The 27,118-nt window shown below is 41.1% G+C and overlaps 2 protein-coding genes across 2 annotated transcripts; one reads left to right on the top strand and one right to left on the bottom strand.

Moving 5' to 3' along the window:
* Positions 1 to 57: 57 nt before the first annotated feature.
* inppl1a (inositol polyphosphate phosphatase-like 1a) lies at positions 58 to 19,204 on the top strand. The gene is made up of 27 exons (XM_072461830.1): positions 58 to 347; positions 5,956 to 6,019; positions 7,091 to 7,238; positions 7,312 to 7,393; positions 8,192 to 8,338; positions 9,847 to 9,937; positions 10,314 to 10,403; positions 11,014 to 11,112; positions 11,505 to 11,655; positions 11,731 to 11,837; positions 12,119 to 12,221; positions 12,311 to 12,507; positions 12,597 to 12,714; positions 12,813 to 12,909; positions 12,992 to 13,130; positions 13,208 to 13,307; positions 13,399 to 13,487; positions 13,556 to 13,637; positions 13,755 to 13,844; positions 13,923 to 14,036; positions 14,353 to 14,529; positions 14,613 to 14,768; positions 14,879 to 14,963; positions 15,540 to 15,626; positions 15,702 to 16,428; positions 17,588 to 17,721; positions 17,793 to 19,204. Exons 1-27 carry the CDS (start codon positions 169 to 171, stop codon positions 17,893 to 17,895), a joined length of 3,756 nt encoding a protein of 1,251 aa, XP_072317931.1. The 5' UTR covers positions 58 to 168; the 3' UTR covers positions 17,896 to 19,204.
* A 60-nt stretch (positions 19,205 to 19,264) lies between these two features.
* On the bottom strand, positions 19,265 to 22,047 carry phox2a (paired like homeobox 2A). The gene is made up of 3 exons (XM_072461831.1): positions 21,726 to 22,047; positions 21,200 to 21,387; positions 19,265 to 20,871 (listed from the first exon to the last, which is right to left on the bottom strand). Exons 1-3 carry the CDS (start codon positions 21,946 to 21,948, stop codon positions 20,383 to 20,385), a joined length of 900 nt encoding a protein of 299 aa, XP_072317932.1. The 5' UTR covers positions 21,949 to 22,047; the 3' UTR covers positions 19,265 to 20,382.
* Between the last annotated feature and the right edge of the window lie 5,071 nt (positions 22,048 to 27,118).

Below are 27,118 nucleotides of genomic sequence, written 5' to 3'. Positions count from 1 at the left end.
GCCAAAGTTTGTAACTACGACACTTTTTTTCTAACTTCATTTGTCCCGTCGGACGCTTTTCCGCTCGTGTCGTTTCCCTTTCGACTCTGGAGGAGGAGAAAGGCTCGGGAGAATTGCGAAGACATCGGGAGCAACTTGAGTCGAAGCCTGGGCTGAAGGGCTGTGGCCATGGCTGGGAGCGGAGGGGTCGGTGGGCTCTCTCCGATGGGCCCCGCGCCGCCGATGTGGTATCACCGGGACTTGAGCCGCGCCGCTGCCGAGGAGCTGCTGGCCCGCGCCGGGAGAGACGGCAGTTTCCTGGTGCGGGACAGTGAGAGCGTCAGCGGGGCTTACGCCTTGTGCGTGCTGTAAGTAACTTTGGCTTTCAAAACACTTTCAGGGCTCGGACTCGTGTTTCCGGGGGCTACGTTTTTTTGTGTCGACGATCCCAAAGAGTTTGAATATGCCTTTGCCCAATATGTGTGTTCCTTCATTTTATCTGGGCAAAATAAGACTGGGGCCCTGCCTGTGGTCGTCCTCTGCCTTGTTTTACTGCACTGAAGAAAGACGGGCACTGAGGCAGGCTTTAAAGGAAGATTATTCTAGTTTAGAACGTTTAGACCTTTTAATAATAATGTGGTTGATCAAAGCCACTTGTTTAGAAACTGTATAACCAAAAGCCTTGCCCCAAATCGAACTGGTTTCTAAGTTGTGGTCGACTCGTGAGCCCTGTGCAGAAAGTAAACAAACAAATAAAAATGGCCTCAACCAAATAACATAACATTGTCCTATAGGCAGATGTATTCTTTATATTATGCAACAACAACACAATCAGTATCTATTTAAACAATCAGTTATGTGCTTTAAAAGTCCACTATGAAACTTTCTGGTTGAGGCATCTATCTGTTTGTAGGTGATGATAACTGATACCAGGCCAAGATACAAGTCAGATCTGTGTAGAGGCCGACCCCGTTCAAAGTGAGACTCAAAATGCCTTTCATTGTATTTCTTTTTAATTGAATAGGTACGAAATACAAAAGTTTAAGCCGTACTATGGAACAATCCAGACACTCTCCACAACAGAAAAATGACCTAATGCATGTGTGATAAATCTGTACAAACAAATCAAATGACAAATCCAGCAGTGTGCAGCTCCCCTCGTGCACAGCCCACACAGTTTGCGTTTGCAGGATAGAGAAGGTTGTGTGATTCAGCACTCTGACATTGACTCGACCTACATCCCGTATCTGTCAGCTGAGCCCGTGCCAAGTTCTGTGCGTTTGTGTTTACTCTGCGTTAAAGTTGGATCCTTCAGTGTTGTGTAAATGGCACAGTAAAGTAAAATAAAGTAAAGTTTAGAGTTTTAAGTTTGAATTTATTACTCTATTAAGTTCCACATGTCAGTGCGTCATCACATCCCCCACATCTACTTCCTGTGCTCTTTAACCTTTCACATCAGATCAACTGTGTGTTCAAATGCAAAATAAAACGATTTCAAGGGATAGCGCAATATGGTATTAATTATGCATTTACAATACACCATAATTGGCTTCTTTTGTTTTTTGTTGTTGTTTTTGCACTTTTCATGAATCGGGTTTAGTTGAGCATAAATGTAAAGTTTTGTACTATATGAGTTGCAATTTAGCATATGAACTTTCTTTCATGTGCCAGGTACAGCTAGAAGAAGATACATACTTGTATTTATTTATTTGGATTAGGACAGTGGGTGCATTAATCAATGTGGAATCAAACAGTTTCAACATGAAAATGCTGGAAATGGCACAATAGCTACATTTCATCTGTTAAAAATTAAACATTTCATTAGATGACAACAGGCACATAATGTGACGACAAATATGTGAAAACAGGGGCTGTTTACAGTGTAAACAACATTCAAGCAGTTAAAGTAGCTCCACAAAAAGCACAAAATCTGGATTAAGGCTGCAACTAATGTGGTTTTGCTAATCAATTAGGATTTTTTTATTCATTCTTTGTTGTTTAGAAAGCAAAAGTGATGAAAAGATTTGGCCCAGATGAAGCTGAAGTGAAGCCGTTTGAGGAGCTTGGTGTTTTCATCAAATATTTTCCAGATTAATTTCATGCAATCAGCTCAATTTGAATCGTAAAAATGATTTTCTCAGCTCATGGCATGTTTTAAAATATAGCACATGACAAATATTTAAATCATTGTTTAGCTTCAGCCCTTGGGAATGATGAAAATTAATCTTGAAATGGTTCTGCAAACTAATTTATTCATCTGATCACAAGGAAATATCTATACAGTTGATATTCCTAAGGTGAATTTTCAGAACTTTACAAATTAGCTGTTAGCATTTGCATGTAAAACTTGAACTAGACCAAACTCATTTGACCTGTGTTTTGAATGTTCTTTTAGATTTCTCTTAATTGTGAAAGGAGTATCATTTTTATCGTGAGATTTTTTGTTGTTGGGGGGCAGTCTTTCTCAGGAGTATTGAATTTTCTTGTCAGGCTTGTATCGAACCGGCGCGTCTTTACATGTCGGATGGTTGGAGTTTGAAATCAGACTCTTGAACATTCCTCTAAAGAACACCTTTTTTATTACATGTACGTTATTATAGCTTATATTGCAATAGATTATTCAACATTGTAGTCATGTAGCTGCATGCATCTGGTCTTGATTAGGCGTTACAACACATTCTTATTTCACAGTTTATTTTTATATATCAATCTACACTGTTTTCATGCCTTATCCCCGCAATGCACACATAACAACAGAATAAAACACAATGGTAATTCAAAATGTGCCATCATATTGACAGATAATTTTTACAATTTCATAAATATTTAAAGCATGAGTAAAAATGTATATAATCATTTCCGTGTATCCAGATCGTCTGCTTCATTATTGGCTAATCTTGCTGCTGTTTTTATGATATTTTGTGTACACCATCATGATGCTTTGGATTGTCAGTGTCAATCCATTTTTTTAAATATTATTCTTTGGTTATAATGCAAAATGATTTAAAAAAATAGGTAATACTTATTCCTGTCTTAGCATGAACATGATGTGTTATATTATATAAGTATTCAGGCTTATAGTAATACTACCTAATTCCTAACACTTAATTAAGTAGTTACAAAGCCTGAATCATGCATAATAAACTATATATTCATTATGAATTAAGTGTTTTATCATGCTTTTGTTAAAGCAAATTTATCTGTACTGTATTTTCCGGACTTTACGGCGCACTTAAAAGCCTTTAATCTTTTCAAAAAACGACAGTGCGCCTTATATAAGGATGAATTAATATAATGGCAGTAACTGCCAAAATATTATGAAGAAAAGCTGGCAACTTTCCGTGCATACTGCATAAATAAAGTTCGACTTAACTGACTGTTGGTCTGATGTGCTTTTATATATGAAAAATGATCGAAAATAGACCATTCAATGACAGTGGGCCCTATAGTGCGGAAAATGTTAGTTATTATAAAGCGGTATTTAAATATGTGGTGTAACAGTATGGTAAAGCATCTAAATAAAAAAAAATAACTTAAATGTAAAATGTTGTGTTGTTAATGGAGGAAACATAAATGCCCAAGCAGTTAAACTGCGCGCAGCTTAGGGATTTGTGACGAACAAAAAAAATTGTGATGAACTTCAACTGGTCCGCAACATTCATAAATGTATTTTGAAACAAACGTGCATGCATTGTAGATTTCTCTTCAATTATAGTCAGGTTTATTGTATTAATTCCCCCCCCTTCTTTTGTAGTGGATCAATGGATGTATATCAGCAAAAGTTTAATCTTCAGTCTGATCAGTTCAAGAAATACTTGAAAAGGACAAACTGGTTCTAACATTTATTTTAAACCATCCCTGTCTGTTTGTTCTATCATAAACCTTTCCGATGCATGTGCCTGTTATAGTTTAGCTGCTCCTGAAACAATAGTATTTACCTCACGGCCCTGTGGAGGATCTCCTCTCCGAGCCAACAGGAAGACACACTTCAGCACTGTTGCGACTTGTATTTTCCTCCCGAAAACAAAAGCCATTTCACTGTTGGGGACTAAACTAAAATCAAGTGTCCAAAAATATGCATTAACCACGTTTAACCACTGCATTTAGTTAAAGTTGCTCTATGTAAGTTTTCTGTGTTTGCCACCTGCTTTACACCATTGTAGGTGTTATGGCTTTGCCTGGAATGTTCCACACAAACATAGGGCTGGCAATTATTGATAAAAAAAAAAAAATCAAAACCATGTGGTGTGGAGTAGGCGTGGGTGATATTGATAAACAATATTGATAAAACTGACTGGATGATTTTATTTACATCATCTCTAACAATTTTAGACAATGCATCAGGAATGAGCTCAAATGTGTCCGTAAATGTCTTGGTTGTGTTTCAAGTATGGCAATGTTTTAACCGTCAATATAGTCGATAATCTCCAAAATAGCAGCTGCTGTATTATCCAATATTTGCTCCACCTCTAGTTTGGAGTAGAGTTCTGACTTTGGAGGAGGAAATGTGTGTCAGTAAATGTCAATGATTAAAAGCCCAGTCCTTGGAATTAGAATTGTCCATCTCCATAGAGACAAATAACATACCAGGTCCAAGTTACAGCCAGGACAGGTCTATGGAGCGGCGACTCTGCTCACAGTAAGAATGCAAGTTCTTTAAGGCCTTGTTTTTGCAAAAAAAAAAACAGCTGTAATTAAATGTATTGAATTAAATAAGCTAAATGCAACGGTGTGGAACATTCCGGGCAACATCTCCATGGAGACGTGATGTACCGGTAGTGAAAATGTTATTAAGCCAGATACATCATGTTTACATACCGGTAATTGAGCCATGTCAAAGTAATGACAGGTATTATGTTAATTACAAACTGTTGCTGACATTTAATGTAATTTTTCCACTTGATTTGCTGCTTTTTAGTCTGTTGACACTATGTAGAAAAGAGAACACCTGCAGTGTGTCACTCAAATTGACATGGAATTCTTCTTTAGACTTAGCAGGACCCAGTGTATTTTATGTTTCCCTGATAATGACCTGGAAAGACCGGAAAACCAGCTGAGTTCTGTGACAGGGAAGAAATCCTGACATGGATTTATTCTTTCCTGGGTATTTGTATGTGTTCGGTTCCAGGGCGTTGAGCAGGACGTGGGGCAGAGGTTTATGTGTTAACTCTCACTAACAGTTCCACAATGGGGGCTTGTGTGTCACATGCACAGACGGAGCTCAACATTTGATTGGTAAATTGGACGTTCTGTGTCCAGTCCACTGGGCAGACAGAAGAGTAGACATAAAAATCATTGAAGTGGGGGCTGCGGGCGTGTTATGGGTGTCCAATCTCACTGTTGAAGTATTGATCTTTAGCTGATTTAAAAGTCTGGAGTGGTGTAAAATAGACCGCAGACACAATTATTTCTAAGCCAGAAATATTGCAGTTTAACAATAGTGTTATCTTTGTCATGTTATGGTGTGCTACAGTAAGAATAAAGGACAACAGCCTGTGTGCTGTGATGGACAGCGACAGGTTTGGGTTTTCCACACCATTTAAGCCCCCCCTTCGCCATTCAGGGTCATGTATGTATCATCAAAGACAATGGAAGTCCTATTGAACCTTTTGAAAGTTTGATATGTCATTCTTTTGGTTCCTGAAGTCTGTTTTCAATTCCCTAAAAACGCTTGACCTCGGCTAATCAGCTTTGTGTAAGTAATAAGCACAATTACTTAATAATTGTATTTAAAAACTGTTTCTGGAACTCAATAAACCACTACTACATAGCTGCTGTGCCTTTTAACTCTTAATATTTGAATGTTTGTTTTGTTGTTATATAAACAATTATAACGTAACTATTCAAACCTCAATGTTCTCATACTACAAAAAATAAGAACAACCCCTCCACCAATGCAAATCAAATGTTCAGATTATGAAATATATAAGCCAATAAAAGCCCTAATTCTTTCCTGATTTGCTTGTTTCTCTCCAGGTTTCAGAAGCACGTCCACACGTACAGAATCCTCCCAGATGAAGAGTGCTTTCTAGCTGTCCAGGTACAGACTTAAGCTGGGTGTATCCTGCCTGTACGTGGGGGAGAAAGGGCTGACTTCAGTAGTGTTGCACTGGCAGTGGGCAGAGACGTTTTTGTTGGATCAGATCTCCAAACACTCTTGTACATGTGTGGGACAACAGCAGCCTCTTTGTGTCTCATGCCCAACAGCTGTGAGGTTGTCGCCACCATCACACAAACTCCAACACTGTGCTATCGTTTACTATTTGAAGACTTGGCACATGCGGCAAATTATAGACCATCTAACTGCCAGATAAAACACTAAACCCAAATGATTTACAGTATTTAGACCTTCTTTTTTTTTTTTGTTATTCTCTGTTGAGATGTGGGTAGCACTCTCTGACCACAACCACAAGGTCTGGTAGTTGTACTTAAATACATCCACCTATAAGCAGTTATAGTTACTACAGTTAACATGGCCTCCTATTGGCCACGAACAACACAATTGATTCAGTGTTCACAAGCTAAAGAAAAAAACTGCCAATGGGAATGTGTCTTGTTATGCAAAACAGACAAGCGAGCATATCTTCATAGTGCTATTAGACCAAACATATTATTAAAGGAGACGTTTTGTGCAACTCAACTTAAATGAGGGTTTAACCGTGTTACAACAGTGCCTCCTCATCATTAGTTTATTCAGACTTGTGTTTTGATTGATTCACGTATAGATATATACAAGTAATCATTTGACTCTTAAGACTCCTAGTGACACATGCCGGGTTCTAAAATATTATGTAGCTAGTTTACAAGCAGCAGAATGTCATTCAAATGTTTTTATTTTTGTAACCGCAAAATGTCACTATGAAGAGGCGGGGAATTATTAGTTGGTTTTGCAGTTTTGAACAGGAAGTCAATAAACCTGTTTTTATTGCAGCTGATTTAGATCAATATTACAGTCACAACAAAATGTAAAATGATAATCTACTTCTGTTATAGTTCAGTAGTACCTGAAAAAATATGTCTCTTTTAAGCTCTATGTTCACTGTTATATTCTACATATCTATGAAGACGGATTGCTCTAAATAATGTTAATTCATGAATGTGCCTTTCTCAGACGTCTCAGGGTGTGCAGCCCAAACGGTTCAAGACATTAACAGAACTGGTGTCATTATACCTCCAACCAAGCCAGGGTTTGGTGACCACTTTGCTGTACACAGTGGACCGAGAGGAAATTGCTGTGAGCGACGACAGGGACTATTCTGGTACATAACTCGACTCGAACTCTCCTTCGTCTTGTTAATAAAACGCATTCATCACTGGAAATACTTTTTGTAGATGGTGAAGATGAAAAACCACCACTCCCTCCGCGATCCGCCTCGACCTCCACGCCCCCTGGAACAGACACGCCCACTGAAAGGTACGGATTACAATCGTATTAGCGCAATTTAACTTTATTATTTTCAGCCATCTTTGAAACGACTAAGCAAACTAAGCAAGAGAGCTGTTCTTTTCATACACCAAGATATGTGAATGAGCATGGATGTTGCTCCCTTGGCTGCCTGGTGCACCTTTTTGACTGTGTAAAAGGAAAACCACATCCTGTTGAAAGCCATGTTGCACACAGATGATGCTAGACGCTAAACGGAGAGTTCCCTGACCTCACCTTGCTTTTTTTTCTAAGAGTTGTGCATTTTCTGTTTCAGTCAGAGGTTTTCATGACCAGGCCCACGTATGTTTTAATCATTGTATTGTCACTGTTTTTATAGAAATAATGTGGCTAAAATCAAAGTTATCAAAGAAAGGCACAAACTCGATTGATGCTGACAACAGAAGACATAAAATGAACGCATTATAAGTTGTGGATTTGTTGGTCTGTAGATACAAATCTGGTTGGGGCAGCAGCACGTGGGGGATGGGGAAGTTGTGCTGGTAAACTCTGTCTGTCTGGGCTATGTTTGTGCCGGTGGGTGGTAACATACAGACTCGAGTCAGCTCCTTGGATTAGAGGAAGTGTTTGATTCTAAAAACCCTGACTGTACACATCTAGACATGTAAACGTTATTTTTAGGCAAACCATAAGGCCGTTATTAGAAACAAAGGGTGAATAAACCAATCCTGACTTGATGCTTTGTCAATTTCAAAGTCGAATCATTTGGTGGCAGCAGTTTACTATATATACTAACCTATGTGTAAATCTGTCTGTTTTGAATTTTAGCACGCCAGCCGCTAACGGCCTGAGCACCATTTCCCACGAGTACCTCAAAGGCAGCTACGCTCTGGACCTGGAGGCAGTTAAACAAGGAGCCTGCTCCCTCCCTCACCTCAACAAGACGCTAGTGGCTTCATGTAAACGGCTCAATGGGTACGGGAAGCAAAGAGGCACGGACTGAGTGGAATACTGCATGTTAGACGTGCAATCAGGAATACAAAGTGCTACTCATTTAGTCCTACTATTATACTTCATCACGGTGTCGTTTTTATGTTAATCACTTTCATGGAGCCAGTGTGAGCACAGAAGTCGCAATGATAGTTTAATTACATTGAAAAATCTGTTCAAATATTTAGCTGGTTGGCTTAATTATGATGAAAGATTTGTCCCAAACAGCACCAATGGTTTGGATAACTGTTTGTTTGTTTTTTAACCAGATTACTTCAAATGAAAAGCATGTTAAATATGTTAAAGGAATATTTTGACTTGGAGAAACAGGACTTTTATAGGTACTTACAAAAAGGAGTTATTACAACCAAGGAATAAAAAAAACACCTCTGTTTGAAATGTTTAATTAAGGCATACTGAATAAAATGGAACTTTTCAAGGGTGATGATATCCAACACAGATTAAGAATGGGGGGGGGAAATGTATACTTCTCAATGAAATACAACAAAATCACTTGTTTAGAAAGAAATCTGTTGGACAAACATATCACATTTTTTATAAAACTATGTCAAAGTGCTCATTATTCACAGGGAATTATTGGAGAAACTGTGGCTGCCAAGTGGCCCTCCATCAGCAGCGTTTAACAAGGCACTGCAGACTATTTTTGTCATTGCCATCTGACTTGTATACTATGTATCTGGGCCTCAAAACTTGCCTTGGACACAATAAATTGATAGCTTTTTGGAGCGTACTTTTGGCAGCAGACTGGACCCAAATTACAACTGACATTTGAAAAAAAAAAAAAAACATTATTTACATTCAGACTTGAAAATGGGGCTCATACGCTGGACAATATCATGCTGTCATTTTTATTTAACTGAATGTCTTAATGTTATAAGATAAGATAATCCTTTAATGTCCGCACAAGGGGAAATTTCGTTGTTACAACGCAGTAGATACAGGAGGAAAGGACAGATTATAGGAAGTTTCTTTCTTAATCGAATTCTTATGAACAAAACAAAAAAACTCTTATTAACAAAACTCCTCCTATCTTAATAGGGAATGGAGGGGGGGGAAAATAAAATAGATAAATAAAAAGATAAAAAATAAAATAATGATAATAGAATAAAATTAAATAAAGTAAAAATAGCTAGCACAAGACTAGGTAATAGTAAGTAAGTAAACAGAATTAAAAAAAACAAAATAGAACACTCTTATTTACATCAGTTGTATGCACATGAATATGGCCTTAATTGCTTGTGAGTACAACAGTAGTTGCACATGAATATGACGGTATTGCACATGGTTAATTCAGTATTGCACATGAATATGACAGTATTGCACATGGTTAAATCAGTATTGCACATGTCTTATTATTATTATTATTATTATTATTTACTCACTGTCTGTGTCATGTTTATATGTTTATGTCCAGTCTCTTCTGATGCACATTTAAGCATTGTACAATAAAGATATGTTTCTTTCCTAAACAGGGAGGTGGACAAAGTGTTGTCTGGGTTGGAGATACTGTCTAAAGTCTTTGACCAGCAAAGTGCCTTCATGGTGTCAAAGATGATTCAACAGGTAACTTTGTTTTGTGTACTTTTTGAAATACGGATACATTAAATAGTTGTATTGGAAACAACTTCAACTTAAAAACAGAATTGGTGACATAATGCTTCTAAGTAACCAGTTGGCAGGTTATTAATCCTCTTTAAAACATAGGCCTCTTGTGTGTGCCTCAGCCAATCAGAACAAGTCAGTTTTATGAAATAATACGCATGAGAAAGTACATCTTAGCACACACTCGACATGACTATTTGGAGCCAACCGGTCCAAAGCCTAGGTAAGCCAGCACAACTATGCATTTTACTTAAATTAACTAGTAAAATGTTTAGATCGACACATTGACATGTAATAGATATAGAGATTTAAGTGAATATCTTCTGTGTCTTAACAGTCTGTAAATCAGGGTGGTGACCAGGAGCTGGAGAACCTTGTGACCAAGCTGGCCATTCTCAAAGACCTGCTCTCCTCAATAGAGAAGAAGGTAAGAATGTTTGGATTATAGGAGCAAGTAGAAATCACTACTCTATTATTTTTAGGGTTGAAAGTACAAATAACTCCGTTAGTGCACAACAATGTCTGTGGCGGTTTTACTAAATTGTGTAACACTTAGTCCGATTAGGTTTATTAGGTCTTCTGATATAATTATATACTATGAACAGACTTCTGTTTTATCATACCTTGAAAGTTTCTGCCAAAATCTGTTTAAATAAGCCAAGCAGATACGTCACAGGCTGAGGAAGGCTACAGAGTGCAACTGAAACTTAGCTATAATGTGTAACACTTGTTTTATAATCATGCCCTTGCTTTCCTGCACTAATGTAACCATAATGTTAGAAGAGCTGCTGAGGAAGGAAATAGCCACTGCACAATCAACCTAGAGACAATATCTCGCCTTATAGTATGTTGTCACTCTGCCACAAGTCTGCTGCTGCTGTAGATCCTCCAGGAAATGGGAAGCGGTTTCCTTGTTGACACCAACAATGGGAGTGAAAACAATCCTGTTTCAGAGTGTTTTTGTGTTTGAAACCCTGACCCTAACTCTGTAATTCAGTTTAATTCATTCATGTTTATTATTATTTTTTCTCTACAAGGCTCTTAAAGCTCTCCAGGACATGAGCTTGGCCTCTCCGGGCTCCCCTCCTCCACCCTCCATGCGTAACAGTAAATCCATCCCAGTGCAAGCCTTTGAGGTACAGAACACACTCACACAGAAACGCATGATATCTTTTCCTCTTTTTCATGCCATTTTTGTGTTTGTAGTGGCCTTGTCAATGCCTTTGGACTTGCCACACAGATAAATAAAATATTTGTTAAAAAGATATAAAGGAAAATGTGTTATATCGTTTAATCTACGCTGATGGATTGAGCACTACGTATATGTCTTGCAGTCATTAAATAGCGTCTTAGATATTCTTGAAATACAACAGATTATTAAAGCAAATAGTGGAAGGCTAAGGACGCTTACATAGTTGTTACATAATCGTTTCCTGTTTGTGAAGAACAGAGCTGAGTAACATAGATTTTGTCAAATTTATTTACACATATTTCAGTTGCAAACAGTATACATACATTTCCCAAACAGGTAAAGCTGGATGTCTACCTGGCTGAACTGACAAAGATCGGTAAGAGTCAAAAGTACACACTGTCTGTGGATGTGGAGGGAGGAAGACTTGTGGTGATGAAGAAGGTGAAAGACAGCCAAGAAGACTGGACCACATTTACACATGATAAAAGTGAGTCCGTCATTAACATGTTCACAATGTTTTTCTTCCCCATTGAGCTAAACTGAATCTTTCTTTCTTTCCCAGTTCGTCAGCTGATCAAGTCACAAAGAGTTCAGAATAAACTGGGAATAGTCTTTGAAAAGGAGAAGGACAAGAGCCAAAGGAAAGACTTCATATTTGCAAGTGCAAAGGTTAGCAAACACTTTAGTGTCAGTCAAACCAGTCTTTCTGTATTTGTTAATGTAAGATTAAAGTGAAATCATTCTATGTTTATGTTTTATGTTGCTAATTTCCATTCATTGATGCCTGTATATGTGTGAGGTTTTAGGTTTACCACTTTTTAGTGTTACTTTTACTGTTGTACTGTGTTTTTGCCATTACGAGTGTATGGTTATGATACATATGTCGAGTGTTCATTTAATTCATACTGCCATCTAGTGGTTACTATATGTTGTACTTTTTTATTTTATAGAAACGAGAGGCTTTCTGTCAACTGCTGCAACTCATGAAAAACAAACATTCCAACCAGGATGAACCTGACATGATTTCCATATTTATTGGCACTTGGAACATGGGTAAATGTTTGCTTACGATTTGCAAAAAAAAAAAGTTAATATTTTTGCTGCACTATGGACCCAGTTTTAATTTTCTTTTTCTTTTCTAGGGTCTGTGCCTGCTCCTAAGCCAATTGCATCATGGGTGTTGTGTCGTGGCCTTGGGAAAACTCTGGATGAGATGACGGTCACTATCCCTCATGACTTGTACGTTTTTGGCAGCCAAGAAAACTCAGTCTGTGATCGAGAGTGGATTGAATCACTTCGAACCTTATTAAAAGAACAAACAGAACTGGATTACAAATTGGTAACTATGTGTATCTATAAAAAAAATATTGTCAATATGGCATTGTACATTACTTTCACTAACAAAAGTGTTTTAATCCTTTATTAAAGATAGCAATTCAGACATTGTGGAATATAAAGCTTGCTGTGCTGGTGAAGCCGGAGCATGAGAATCGTATTAGCCATGTGGGAATGTCCAGTGTAAAAACAGGAATTGCTAACACATTGGGTAACCACGCACACTTCCACATTCTTCTACCTTTTAAAAATGCCACATGTTGTTTCGTACATAATGTGCTTACTGTATTTTGTCATTGTGTATTTTAGGTAACAAAGGAGCCGTGGGTGTGTCTTTTATGTTTAACGGTACCTCTTTTGGCTTTGTAAACTGTCACTTGACATCAGGGAATGAAAAGATTGCCAGGTACACTCATCATAGATACCATATTATAAGATGTACAGTAATTGTATGTGACAACAATGAACATACATTTGTCCTGTTGTAGGAGGAACCAGAACTATTTAGATATCCTGCGGCTGCTGTCGCTAGGAGATAAACAGCTGAGTTCCTTTGACATTTCATTGCGTTTTACTCACCTCTTTTGGCTGGGAGACCTCAATTACAGACTGGATATGGACATACAGGTAAACTAATATCACGCTGGTCTGGGAACCTCAAACAAATGGCATTACAAAGCTCTTTAAATATCTTTTGTGTGCAGGAGATTTTAAACTACATTAATCGAAAAGAGTTTGAGCCTCTTCTCAAAGTGGACCAGCTTAATTTGGAGAGGGAAAAGAACAAGGTTTTTCTGCGCTTTGGTCAGTGAAACTTTAGTCTGGTACAACCGCCCGAAAGCTTCGTAGGCATTAACGTGTATAATTCAATCTGTTTTTTTCCCAATTACTGCAGCTGAAGAAGAAATCTCTTTCCCACCAACGTATCGTTACGAACGGGGCTCACGAGATACGTATGTGTGGCAGAAACAGAAGGCCACAGGGGTATGATCTAACTGAAGTTCTCTCTATCACTGCTGCTGTGCTTAACAGTATTTTCATGTTTACTGTAGATGAGGACGAATGTTCCATCTTGGTGTGACCGAATCCTGTGGAAATCTTATCCAGAAACACACATAGTTTGCAACTCGTATGGTACTTATCATAGTTTTTTTTTTTTTTTTTTTTTTTTTTTTAAGGCATTCTTTCGTTCACATTTGAATTGAATTGCTTGGAAATAGGTGGTTATATAGAAATATGCTTGTGTTTCAGGTTGTACAGACGATATTGTGACCAGTGACCATTCCCCTGTGTTTGCAACCTATGAAGTGGGTGTGACCTCCCAGTTTGTTTCCAAGAAGGGTACGTACAATGTTTCCTAATATAAAGCTAAAGTAAAAACTTATGAATAAACAAGCAATAATCAATGTTTTGAATCAGGTTTGCCCAAATCCTCGGAGCAGGCCTACATAGAGTTTGAGAGCATAGAAGCTATAGTGAAAACAGCCAGTAGGACCAAGTTCTTCATTGAATTCTACTCGACTTGTTTGGAAGGTAACATCACTGTTTTGATTTAACATAATTTACATGACTTTTCTACTTTGAATCTATTTAACTTTTAACCGCACAGTAAAAATACAACCCTAAAATGGAATATCTTTCTTTTTTGTATCGTAACCCCTCCCCCCTGTATTAGGCAGTTAGTATATTACATCTGGCTGCATGTTCCTTCCTCACTGTCCATTGCATAATTGTTTTGATCTGCACCAAGAACATACCCCGTCTCTTTGTTCCCTTCTCACCTTCTCACCCCTCTTCCTCTTGTTTCAATTGCCCTCCCTCCCCCTCAACCGCCCCCGCACTCCTGTAGAGTTTAAGAAGAGCTACGAGAACGACAGCCAGAGCAGCGATAACGTTAACTTCCTGCGCGTCGGCTGGTCCAGCAAGCAGCTCACCACGCTCAAACCACTGCTCTCTGAGGTCGAGTATCTGCAGGACCAACATCTGCTGCTGACCGTCAAATCCCTGGACGGATACGAGTCCTATGGTATGTGCAGTTTTGATAACACCCTTAATTTATTTATTTTCATTTACTGGTCTGTTTATTAAGCAAAGATTTGTATTCACCAGGGGAGTGTGTTTTGGCGCTGAAGTCCATGATTGGCAGCACACCACAGCAGTTTCACACCTACTTGTCCCATCGCGGCGAGGAGACGGGGAATATCCGGGGTTTAATGAGAGTGCGAGTTCCCTCTGAAAGAATGGGAACCAGAGAGAGACTCTATGGTAAGGACATATGTTTTGAATAGCTTCTGTGCTTTAAAATCATCACATAATCCTAAAGAGTCTATGCTTAGTTTTAAGTAGATTAAAGTTTTGTCATAATTGTATTGCAGAGTGGATTAGCGTGGACAAAGATGAAACTGGAGGACCTAAAGGAAAAATGACTATCCATCCAAGGACAGGACATGAATATGTAAAGTTAGTAATTTTTTTGAGAATCTATGACTGTGCGTATGACAGGTTTTTACGATTTTATAATTTTGACTTTATTTAGTGTATTTATACCGGTTGTAAATATAAATTATAGTTTATATCAATCGAGTATGTATTTGTGGAGAAAAGTAGAGCAATCTAGAAAATGACAGGAAGTGATATCACACTAGGGACACTCATTCCAGTCAAAGTTTATGCATAATTTACTCAAAAGAAGCTACTTTTTTTTAGCCCTCTAAACATGAATTAAACAAAATAAAGGTGCGTTATATATTTTTATTTGTCAAATTAAAAAATGTGTTAATAGAAGATTTTTTGCCCTGTGTTTACTTTACTGGGTAATTTCCTAGTGTGATGTCATCAATTACAAACAGGAAGTAAAATTAAAAAACAAAATAATGAGCTATTCTGTGATAAAACTTTTCATAATTTTTTAGCAAAATTCAAAATCTATTTATCTTCATTATTTCAATGAGTCGTCCGACCTGTCATGGGCACTTTCAGTATTTTATGATTATTGTAATTGACAAATATGAGTTTATTCATTAATCCATTTCTTAGGCCTTCTCTGGTTCGTAAACAACTTGGAGAATTGGGGAAGGTCAGTGAGGAGGGAGAGCGGAATAGTAAAGAGGACACTTCAGCCAGGTAAATAAAGACAATTTCCAAATTTAAAAACTGGACAGAAGTGTTCATTAAAGCTTGTTTGTTTGTCCCACTCAGGCCAAGACAGGATCCCTCAGACGCTGAGCCCCCCGTCAACAACAGCTACAACAATCCTGCCTACTACATCCTGGAAGGTGTCACCAACCAGTCTGCAGCGGCGGTCTCCCCTGACCTTCTCACATCTCCTACCTCTGCCAGTGCCCCAGCAACTAAAGCCCCGCCCCTTTCCTCTGGCGCTCGTGCCAAACCCCCCTGCGGCGCCTTGGGACCCTCTCACCCCCGAGTACTCTTAACAGGACACCCGGTCAGAACCATCAGTGAGGAGGGCCCGTCTGAGGATGACCACGCCTGTGGAGCAGCGCTGACACGTGTCGGGGTGACAGGCAGCTCACTCAACCGCCCCCCACCGGACTTCCCCCCTCCCCCTCTGCCCAAAGGAGCCCTGGAGATGGTTACCGAAGTGCCTTTTCCAAAACCACGACCCGTTTATCCAGATCTGACAGAGGTCCGGATTCCCACGGCCAGTCCTGCCGCTGGAGAGGGTTTCAGGCGAGGAGGCGGGGCGGCTGCAGTGGCGGCCAGTCTAATGGATGACCAGTCTTGTTCTGTGCTGCAAATGGCAAAGACACTGAGTGAGAGCGAGTTTACTGGACCACCCCCACGAGCCCCCTCCGCACCGCCTCCACTCAGGGGGCAGGCTATGGCTTTTGGACTTGACGCCTGTCGCACATTCCCTCCCAGAAATCCAATCCCAGAGAGCATAGCAGAGGACATGCCTGAAGAGGTATGCATCACAGTGAAGCTGAGAACATTTAGAGCTCCACAATACTAGGGCTGTGCAATTCATTTCATTCATTTGTGATTACAATTTTTCGGAGGGCCATTGTCTGGGGGCCGGAATACAAATCTGCAACACAATTATACCCAATACCAACAAATAGAAATTTATTGTTTCACTGAATTAAATAAAAACTAAATATTGCTCTGTCACATAAAAACAGGACTGAAGCAGGACTAGGCAAAAACTAACCCTGTTACAGTCAATAACCAACAGATCTAGAACCTGACCTAGTCTTGAACCAAGACTAATCATATTATCACATCAGGCTTAAGCAACATCTTGAACAGGATTAAACCACAGAATCTGAACCAGGACGTTAAGGTCTTAGATATAAATTACATTAGATCATCTGATTCAATTGATGTTAAAGCATAGTACAGTGGTACTGAATAACAGCTGACATAGTGCACTAAGGACAAACTTGGCCCACTTAGCAATACGGTCGGACCATATTGCTAAGTGGGCTGGGTTTGGCCGCCAGTTGAACCGCCCTGACATAGAGCAAAGCTCTATAAATGACACTTACCAGACCTTCCTCTTTTTGGTCTGGCCTGGCTTTGAATGAGACTGTTTTTCATGGATGGGTTATCGGTGACATTGGAGGTTTCCTCAGATAACGGCATTTGTCGGATATTGAAAATTTGGCTGATATTTTGCACCTTTTTATTATTATTTTTGCACCGCCCCTTTGTGCCCATGTGTGGGCACAAAGGGGCGGCATGTTTACACATGCAACAATTAATTAAATATCCACAATAAATGCATTTTGTTAGTATTTTTTACAAAAGCAAAATGTTAATTTGTCAACTTTACTGTAAATTGAAAATCTTAATGTCAGTGTTGGTAAATATCAGTCATCAGCCACAACAGCAAGACAAATGTTGGTTATCGTAGCGGCTTAAAAAACAACTGATGTATATTAAAGGGTGAGCTTTAATACAAATATAGCTGTGTGCACTATTGATTTTCTTATGTTTTATACCAACGAAAACGAGAATCAACAACATTAGCTTGACTATGTTTCCCCCCTTAAGAGCCTTTTCTATTATATTTATTAGGGTTGTAAATTGACTTTAATCGTACGTTTGTTTCTTTTCCGCAGGCACTCTGGGGCAGCAGTAGCTCTTCATTGTCTCTGGTGGACTCTTCAGTGGGCGAGTGGCTGCAGCGTTTAGGACTGGAGCAGTATGAGCAGGGCCTTTTACACAATGGCTGGGATGATCTGGAGTTTCTAAGGTATGCTCATTTACAAAAATCATAAAATAAGAGTACTCCAATGTGTTGAATCTGTTGTTTGTGGCCTCCAGTGACATCACAGAAGAGGACCTGGAGGAGTCGGGAGTGCTGGACCCTGCACACAAGAGGATGTTGTTGGAAAGCCTCAGGCAGCAGCAGCAGCAGCAGAAATAAACTGTGCTGCAAAGCTGTGAGTGGTCCAAACACGCTTGTTAATGCTCCGACAATCGAGCGCCAAACTTTATCCCAAGTGGACTTCAAAATTACTTTTTACTTTTTAAAACATACTGTATACTGCATTGTTAATTTGTCACTGTTATACATGTGGCCTTATTTAATATAATCATTTCAATCTTTTATGTATCGCAACAAAATATAGCCATCAGCCTTAAACTAAAAGTCTAGCTAGTTTTATTTATATGTATATTTTTGACTGAGAGAAATGGGAATTCTTAGACAAGAAAAATGCAAAAATGCAGTTCATTTTTACGGACTGAACCTAATTTTCAAGCACTGCTGGTCTCAAGTTTTGTCTTGGACTCACATTTGAGCTGCTAGAGTCAGAGCCAAGTTGGGAAATGGGTTATGGGTAATCTGTTAGAATAAGGCTTTGCTTTGTGAAGAGAGTAATATGGACCTAGGCTCGCAGTTTAATGTTGGGTCATTCATTGCTTTTTCAGATGTTTGTGGCAATAAAGGGAATTGGTGTAAACATAGACATTATAAATAATTGGAGCTGTATCAGTTAGCTACTAAATCGAAAAGACTGACTTATTTCAAAATCATGCCTTTGTTATACAAAACATACATCTTCTCTGTATGTTTAATTACCCAGGGAACGGGTAAAGGGCCAAGTAGAACAACAAATTGTTTCATATAGATTGTAATACAGTTATCAAATGCCATGTAGGTAATATTGTTAAGTATTTTGATGATTCTACTGTTGTAACAATATTTTTGTAACAAATGCTGTCACAAAAGTGTGAAGAGCCAAATCTTACTGTTGACGTCAATGGCTCTCTTTTACCAATAGATGGCGCTGCTACTTCAACCAATGCTGACTCTGGGGCTTCAGAACTTCAGTGTTTCATTAGAACGTCACTAGTGCGTGCATTTCATTATTATAACTTCAGTTTTGACCAGAGACACTAGTGGATTAGTATTACCATCAGATCAGATCAGTTTTCGTCATTTACCTTCTCCATTTCACTAAACCTGAGCAACTATAATGTAAATGTGTCATATCTTCTTGCTCATTTTATGGCAGCGTCAATGCAATGTTGATGTGCTCTTCAGATGTTTTAAATATTGTTTCATGCCGTTTGTCATTGTCATTTCAATGTTCTTGTGTAGGCTACGTGCGTATGAAAAGTGTTCATGTCATTGTCTGTTATTTGTGTATGCAAATGAACGTGTTAATTTAATCTAAGACTGTTATTCATGTTTTTTTCAATTAAAACCTTTAACATTCTATGAAAAATAACCTTTTTACAAGGACAATGATGAATGCCACGGTGAGGAAAAGACTGAAGACATCACTTAGTGCGTCCATAATGTAGATTTATTTATTAATATTCAGAGTAGTGCTATAACTTCTCATTCACTAGAGCTTCTGTCCATTCATAGTTTCATAGATGTGTTGGTCCTCTGTAGACAGAATCTCGGCACCAAAACAAATCAGCAAAGCAACAAAATAAAAACCAAAGAAAGGCTACCTAACATTTTATATTACTAGTTACAGAGTTTACAGTCACACTTTTTATATAACAGTCCAAATAAATGTGTGGCTTACTCAGTCAAATAATTAAAATAATATAATAATAATAAATACATTTGTTTTTCCTTTTTCTGTGTCGTGTTCTCAAGGCAGAAGTGAGCAGACTGAGCAACGATAAGAGCAAATAGACAACTTCTTTCGACGTGAGTGTCCACATTGTTGAATCCTTTAACGTGTAAAAATAACTTTATAGTTTGTACAGCCTGGTGGCACATTACCTCAGTATAACGGCCGTTCCGACTCCGCTGTGGAAGCTGAGAACAAACCAGACTTGTAAGACGCTGAATTTGAATGTGATGAGAATTAGATGGGAAGGAAGCCAGGGAGGTTCCCATCACTGGTAATTGGATTGTGGGGTGGAGATTTGTAAAGTTGTTTTCCTTTCCTATTGTCTATGCGTCAGGGGCTTAAAGGAGGTTGTGCTTGCTGGCAAATTTGTTTAGTGTTCTCAGCAAAGATTGGGGTTAGTTTTACGATTTACACCCGGACTTGGAATAGGGTCTTGTTACAATTTGGCATTTGTGAGAGGGAAAAAACAAACAACAACCTTAAACTTATACCGTCGCGGGTAATACAAAAGTGGTCTGTACATGTGGTGGTTCAAATTTGTCTCACTATAAATTGGATTCGAGAGAAAGGCATCAGTGTAATCGACATTTAGCAGATTTTGTTGTCATAAGATTTTAAAGGTTTGATTTTTGCAGGTATAACACTGTGTGCACAATAGTTTTCCGACATACCAAGACATTTGTTCATCTCTAAAATTGTTCTGCTCAAAAACGGTGATGTCAAAGCAGGATTAGAGTACAGCTGTTTGCACCGGTAGTGTTCATAGTCTCCTCCATCCGCCTGCATGTTTTGTCCCAGCTCCCTCTCGCTGTGCTTCAGAACAGGTTCGTCTTGATTGCAGCTGGATTGGGTTTTCTGTGGAAAGAGGACAGCACTCCGGCGAAGGGCCCGGTCATACTGTCCGGCTGCCAGGCTTTGAGGATCTCTTGCGTCTGGGCGGCGGGCTGGGCCACCGCTGGGTTGGCGGGCCCCAGGTTTGACCAGCTGGGCGCCTTGAGCCCCTGGAGCACTGGGGAGCTGGAGGTGTTGTAGACGGTTCCCGTGGGCGCCGGGCTGGGGCTGAGGCTGGCGGGGCTGCCCATGTTCCCGTTGCCTGACCCGGGCAGGGAGGCGGTGCTGTCGGGCGTGGGGCTGCAGGTGGACTCTTTAGACTCGTCGTCGTCTGAGGAGGATCTAGGCTCTCCGTTCTTCTTGCCCGCGGAGCTGCCGCCGGTGCTGCCTGTGGTTCCTCCGTTGTTGTTGGCTTTGGCGTTGGCTGCTCGCTCCTGCTTACGGAACTTTGCACGCCTGTTCTGGAACCACACCTGATGGACAAAGGAAAGAAACGGTTATTTATGAAACGACTGTGGCACTTGGAGTCATTCGGCGTATGTTGTCCTGCTGGTTTAGTTTTAACAATAATTTAGACCTTCTTTATATAATTTTATCTATCCAACTTTTTTGAGAGATTGCAAAATATTATGTCATGAATGTCCTTCCCTCACCCGTCCCCATTTCACGTCACTGGACTATTTAATAAATTGTAATTGTCCTTATGTCAAAGCATATGAACAGCAGTAACGTGGATAAATGACTTGGCCCACTGTTATAAATGATTTGCTTGTTCAGAATGCAGACGTGGACATTTCTGACCTGCACGCGCGCCTCGGTCAGGTCTATCTTCAGGGCCAGCTCCTCGCGCGTGTAAATGTCCGGGTAGTGCGTCTCCGCGAAAACGCGCTCTAGTTCTTTGAGCTGGGAACTGGTGAACGTGGTCCGGATCCGCCGCTGCTTCCTCTTCTCGTTCAGGCCCGACGGATCCGAAAAAAACTTGTACGGTACTGCAAAAGAGAGACAGATTTTAAATATATAGGCCCAATTACATACAAAAACATGACATTATTAATTAAACCCGATTTTCTTTTTCTACTTTTTATTGGGTCCTATTATTATTCAGCCAATTGGGCGTTGTAAATATAATTAGGCCTATTTTTTTAATAATTCGTTTGAGTAGCCCTACACTTATTTTATTTATCATGGGAGGGAACATACAGATATAGGCTATTAATTAAAAAAAAAACATAAATAAATTTTGTTCTTTGTTTAAAATCCATTAGGAATACTTTTTGTCATTCAGGAGCTGTTTGCAGGTTGCAGATGCTCCTGGCTGGAGGCATACCTGAGGAGTAGGGTGTGGGCTGGTGCTCCCGCAGCGCTCCCAGGGTGCAGCTGGCCGTGCTCAGGGGAGTGCAACCCGGGTTAGAGAAGGGCCCGCTCCTTATCGGGTTGTACTGGAACGAACTGGCCTGGCTGCATGAGCTGAAGTCCGCGTAGGCAGAGGCTTCCATGGCTGCCATGCAGGAGTCATAGGAGTTCAGATATGAGTAATCCATCTTATACATGGATGTGGACCGGCTGTGTGACCGGCGTGTGCACGTGCAAAGGAGGACCCGCGACAGTCGAGGGTAGAACCGGAATCACAGTGGTGAAAACAAATCAGAAGAATGTTCAGTCCTCAGTGGCTCTTGTGGCATCCAAATCCTTGTCACTGGCTGCAGTTGTGGTGAATAATCCAGAAGAGTTTCTATGGCACAGTTTACCTCAGTCCGTCTTCAGCTCGCGCGCTCCAGCTCCGTTTGACAGTCCGCTGCAGTTTGCGCACGGTTTATAATAAAGTTGGCAGCGCGTGGAGACAATAGCAAGGCGGTGGTCTAGTTTCCATGACAATACCCTCCGCCTACAAGGAGCCAATGGCAGAGCCATGACAGTGCTGGACATGGGAATGGTCCCGCCCACAGGCCTTGCACCGCCCACGTGCACCTCAGGCACTTCACGGGCACGACAGGCGCAAGTGGCAGCGCGCGCTACGAGTATTGTCTATAGTATAATCTTAAATATGTTTCTATATACTTTATTATCTGATAAGGCAGCATCACTTAGAGAGGCTACGCTTCACAAAAACGTCGTGTTGTGCTTAAAAGGCCACAATTGAGTCGTCGTCGGATTCATTAGCTAAGAACATAATATAGGCTTACCCTACACAATAATTAACCTAGTTTATATAATTTGAAATTACAAATCAAACGACTGATAAGAAGGCCTATTATAGGCCTATAATAAAACCTCAGCCATTTTGTTTTTTTTTATCACTATTTTATGTTTGTAATTAGGCCTACTTGGATACATCACACACAGGCTAAGTGAAAGCCATTAGCCTGTAATACATCTCTTAAAATGACATAATATTCTCCACACTAAATATTTACCTTACTTGGTGCATCGGTGTTGGAGCGTCACTGCCGTAAGTCTTTATGAAGTTCAGAATGTCCAGATGTGACGCTGATTGGTGAGATTAAAAGCTTTGATTCGATTCCGATCACTTTTCGGGAGATGTCACTGGAGTGTGCGTCATTTTGATATATAGAAGTGAAAGACAGAGGAGCGAGAATCCACGGCAGGCTAACCATAAACGCATTGACGCGTTAGAAATTGGTTTAAGTTTATTGTTCGGTGTCATACAATGTGATAAGTTATATCCCACATGGCCCCAGCACACACAGCGCAAAGAGCCGGGGAAAGTGGCAGAAGCGCATTCCCCACACTTTTAGTCAAAGGCCATTTAAGATCAGGCTGTGTGTGGAATTAACAGGCTTTTTATTAGAGGATATATTTCAACAAATATGATCCACAAACCAAAAGCACGTTACAAGCGCGCGACAACAATAATTAACTTTATTCTTGCGTGCGCGCGCACAAAGTGCACTCTTATCTCGGTGTCCGGGGCGCATATGATGCTTAATGCCATTAACCCGCACAGTGGAGCGCGCACGTGCCTTACTGCTCCAGCACCGCACAATCACAAGAAATGGAGAGTAGTCTATAATGAATCAGATTTGTCACACGCTTGTTTTGCGACTTGTCTATGGCCTATTGGCAGTGCGCACTGACAGAAAATACACATTGGTAAAAATTATGGGCTGAGTCTAAATTAACCGGGATTGATTTTCTTTTGCATGAATCAAACCAATATATATTTTATTTATTCGTGTATTTATTAGTCATAGGCTTAAGTTGCAGTAATTGCAAAGAAAAAATGTAAACTGCAGTTTACGTTCAATTTACTCAGGTTCTTTTAACCATTATGGCGCAGGCCGAGTTCAGTGGTGAATTTGCAAAAAGAAAAACAGACATTTTTTACAGATACCGTCTCACTCCCTGCTTCTGCTCCCAAAAGAGCATCTAGGCCTATGAGTGACCCTGCTCCGTGCTCCCTCCTAAAACATTTAAACTAATCCCTTCAAAGAGGCAGCGGTCTCTTCCAGGATACTAATCCGACCATAGTGCTCAGACGCAGGGGGGGACCTTTCCTCTGTGCGTCCTTTAACTTTGGACTTTTACATTCATGGGGCCATTTGACGGAAACAGTAACGGGAGGCTTTGGCATTCATGACGCCTGAATCAACAGCGGGACGCACAATGGTTCTCCAGAGGCTTCTGAGGGACCCTGAGAGAGAAACCTCCACTTCAGTAATAGCTCCATGGGCTTACTAAAATGCGAAATGTTCGATAGGAACTCTAAACTAAGAATTAATCGCTGAATGTGGTATTATACCTGCGTAATGAGCCAATCGGCCCATAATCTTTAATTGCCCTTTAAACGCCCTGCGTAAAATTGTGTCATCGAATATTGTTGTTTTTTGCTGCCAGTTGAAAATCTAATCTAATAAATTAATAAGACAAGTTAGAGAAGATGTGGTGCAGACCCCATCTACCCCCAATTTGTCCACTTACAGAAAGCACATTCTGTAAAAAAAAAAAAAAAAAAAAGGAACAAAAAAAATCATAATCAAATTGCTGGACAGTTTGCCTTGTCTGGGTTCCGCTCCGCGCGGGGGATGCAGAGTGAGGGCAGCAGTGAGGGCAGCAGTGAGGGCAGCAGTGAGGGCAGCAGTGAGGGCAGCAGCAGAGTGAGGGCAGCAGCAGAGTGAGGGCAGCAGCAGAGTGAGGGCAGCAGTGAGGGCAGCAGAAGAGTGAGGGCAGCAGCAGAGTGAGGGCAGCAGCAGAGTGAGGGCAGCAGTGAGGGCAGCAGTGAGGGCAGCAGTGAGGGCAGCAGCAGAGTGAGGGCAGCAGCAGAGTGAGGGCAGCAGTGAGGGCAGCAGAAGAGTGAGGGCAGCAGCAGAGTGAGGGCAGCAGTGAGGGCAGCAGTGAGGGCAGCAGTGAGGGCAGCAGTGAGGGCAGCAGTGAGGGCAGCAGTGAGGGCAGCAGTGAGGGCAGCAGCAGAGTGAGGGCAGCAGCAGAGTGAGGGCAGCAGAGTGAGGGCAGCAGCAGAGTGAGGGCAGCAGTGAGGGCAGCAGTGAGGGCAGCAGCAGAGTGAGGGCAGCAGTGAGGGCAGCAGTGAGGGCAGCAGCAGAGTGAGGGCAGCAGTGAGGGCAGCAGCAGAGTGAGATGATGCAGGATGTAGCTGGACCTTGTGATGGATGGGGAGGTGGTTTTGATGGAGAGATGGAGGAGTGCATGGACACAGACAGGTCATAAGGGATGAGTAAAAGATGGGCCAGCAGACGCATTGCGTAAAAGAAAGGCCTCGCGGGAGGCCCATGCCGGTATCTGCCGTGAAACACGCGGTGGTGGTCTGAGCTGTCAGTCAGAGCTCGCGCCCGCCAGCGCCATCCATCACTCCGGCTCACACAACATCATGTACCGCGTGTTTCCCTGGTGAGGAAGCATGTTGCTATTGATTCTAAACTCTTCATTCATTGGTCTATATGTCAACTCATTTATGCAAAACATAAATGTACCAACATTGCAAAAATATTTTGGACAAGACTTGGCCTTTTCCTGAGTGAGCTCTAAAATGTTTGGGTTTGTCATTATGACAGTGCGCCGCGTGGTGAGAACCTCAAGTGATGCTGCAGAGAAATGTGTTGCGTCATCGTCCCCGGAGCGCGTGGATTAAATTGTGGCTGAAATATAATGTAAAGGTTGATGCTGCTGTTAACACACAGCCTACAATTTTAAAGTAACAGCCACAGTGGCAGAGGCGCAGCGCATTTGATTTCGCTGATGATGGATGAGAAATAAGGCACGTGGGGGTGGGCCCAGGGCCTGCGCCTGTCGCAGCATTTCACTCTCCAATTATTGAAATAAACTGTGACGATTCAGCTCCAGTGCGTGTGACCTGCTTAGACAGAGACGCGAAACTTTAAACACAGATTTAAGAAGAGGGTGAACGCCAAAGGGAGAATTAGAGTGTAATTGAAACACGGGGAGGTAATTTGTTTGTTTTTAATTTAGGCCTCTTTGCAATTTTAAAATTTGAATTTGTTTTGAGTCGTTACACAACACAATTATCTAACCTGGTTGGATCAAGAAATCAAATCTGTATATTTTCTGGAAAATAAACGTTTCCATAACAAAAATAAAATGAATATATTCCTCGCCGTTTTCCGCAGTAAAGATATAACTGAAATGGCCATCGTCAGCTCCAGTGTGAGTCACATCAGAGCATGCTGAGCACATGAGCACGCAGTTCATTGCGGTGAGCCAGTAATATTGTAATGGATGACTGCGTGATGTTTTAAAAGAAGCTTTTTGTAAGGAAAAGGTGGTCCCGCGAGACCACGGCACATCGTTTGCGCGCACCACAGCTGGAGCTGGAGCTGGAGCAGAGGATGGCCGTGCGTACGGGAGCTTCTCCAAACAACGCTAATTAGATCTGCAGCTCTGGCCCCGCGCTCTGAAAGCAGCCCAGCGGCGGGGCGCGCGGAGCTGTGGAAACTTAATTCAATTAAATTCCCTCTAAACTAATTAGGCTGCAATCTGCCACGCGAGCTGTCCCTGAGCAAGGTTCGAATTAGGCGAAATGGATTTGTTCCTTTTCTTTAAAGAATGGCGGACAGACTGTGTGTTTTTGGTGGGTCCTTTATTCGTCTTTTATGCTAATTATCTCAGAGGAAAGGCCAGCAATGAGGGGCACGTCATCCTGTGTGTGTTATGCATCCACCTGCGTGACCCCGCTCACGCGCAAAACTCAAACTTAGAGGTCAGCCGGGTTTAAGTCTAAAGACACAAAGCTGGGGTTTGCCGTTTATTGCTGCACCAGCAAGTACGAGTTCTGTTTAAACCCGGATCCGAGTGGAGGACCTTGGTAATGGAGATGCAATCGATTGCTTTCCGGAGGGAGCGCACCGAGGGAGCAGAGATGAGAGGAGTGTAGAGGGACACGGATGAAAATGCCCCGTTAAGAGCAGGACAGATATGATAATGGGGGAGACTCTAGTAGTCGTTCATCATTCAGCACCTCCACCTGGCTGCACCTCTGAGCACTGCACCTCTGAGCACTGCACCTCTGAGCACTGCACCTCTGAGCACTGCACCTCTGAGCACTGCACCTCTGAGCACTGCACCTCTGAGCACTGCACCTCTGAGCACTGCACCTCTGAGCACTGCACCTCTGAGCACTGCACCTCTGAGCACTGCACCTCTGAGCACTGCACCTCTGCGCACAGCTAAGACCACACAAGGGTCAGACCATTCAAAGGGGCAGTTATCTTCTTGATTTGAACAAGTGAG

The sequence above is a fragment of the Eucyclogobius newberryi genome, unplaced genomic scaffold, assembly GCF_026437365.1.
Source record: "Eucyclogobius newberryi isolate DKJ021-1_F unplaced genomic scaffold, fEucNew1.0.hap1 SCAF_10, whole genome shotgun sequence".
NCBI classification, from domain to species: domain Eukaryota; kingdom Metazoa; phylum Chordata; class Actinopteri; order Gobiiformes; family Gobiidae; genus Eucyclogobius; species Eucyclogobius newberryi.
This window is presented reverse-complemented; position numbering and strand designations above follow the sequence as displayed.

Coding starts and splice junctions, on each gene's coding strand:
- inppl1a (XM_072461830.1), top strand. CDS start 169: ATGGCTGGGAGCGGAGGGGTCGGTGGGCTCTCTCCGATGGGCCCCGCG. Junction 348..5,955: donor GCTTACGCCTTGTGCGTGCT/GTAAGTAACTTT, acceptor GTTTCTCTCCAG/GTTTCAGAAGCACGTCCACA. Junction 12,508..12,596: donor CAGAACTGGATTACAAATTG/GTAACTATGTGT, acceptor CCTTTATTAAAG/ATAGCAATTCAGACATTGTG.
- phox2a (XM_072461831.1), bottom strand. CDS start 21,948: ATGTATAAGATGGATTACTCATATCTGAACTCCTATGACTCCTGCATG. Junction 21,388..21,725: donor GCCCACACCCTACTCCTCAG/GTATGCCTCCAG, acceptor TCTCTTTTGCAG/TACCGTACAAGTTTTTTTCG. Junction 20,872..21,199: donor TGACCGAGGCGCGCGTGCAG/GTCAGAAATGTC, acceptor TTTGTCCATCAG/GTGTGGTTCCAGAACAGGCG.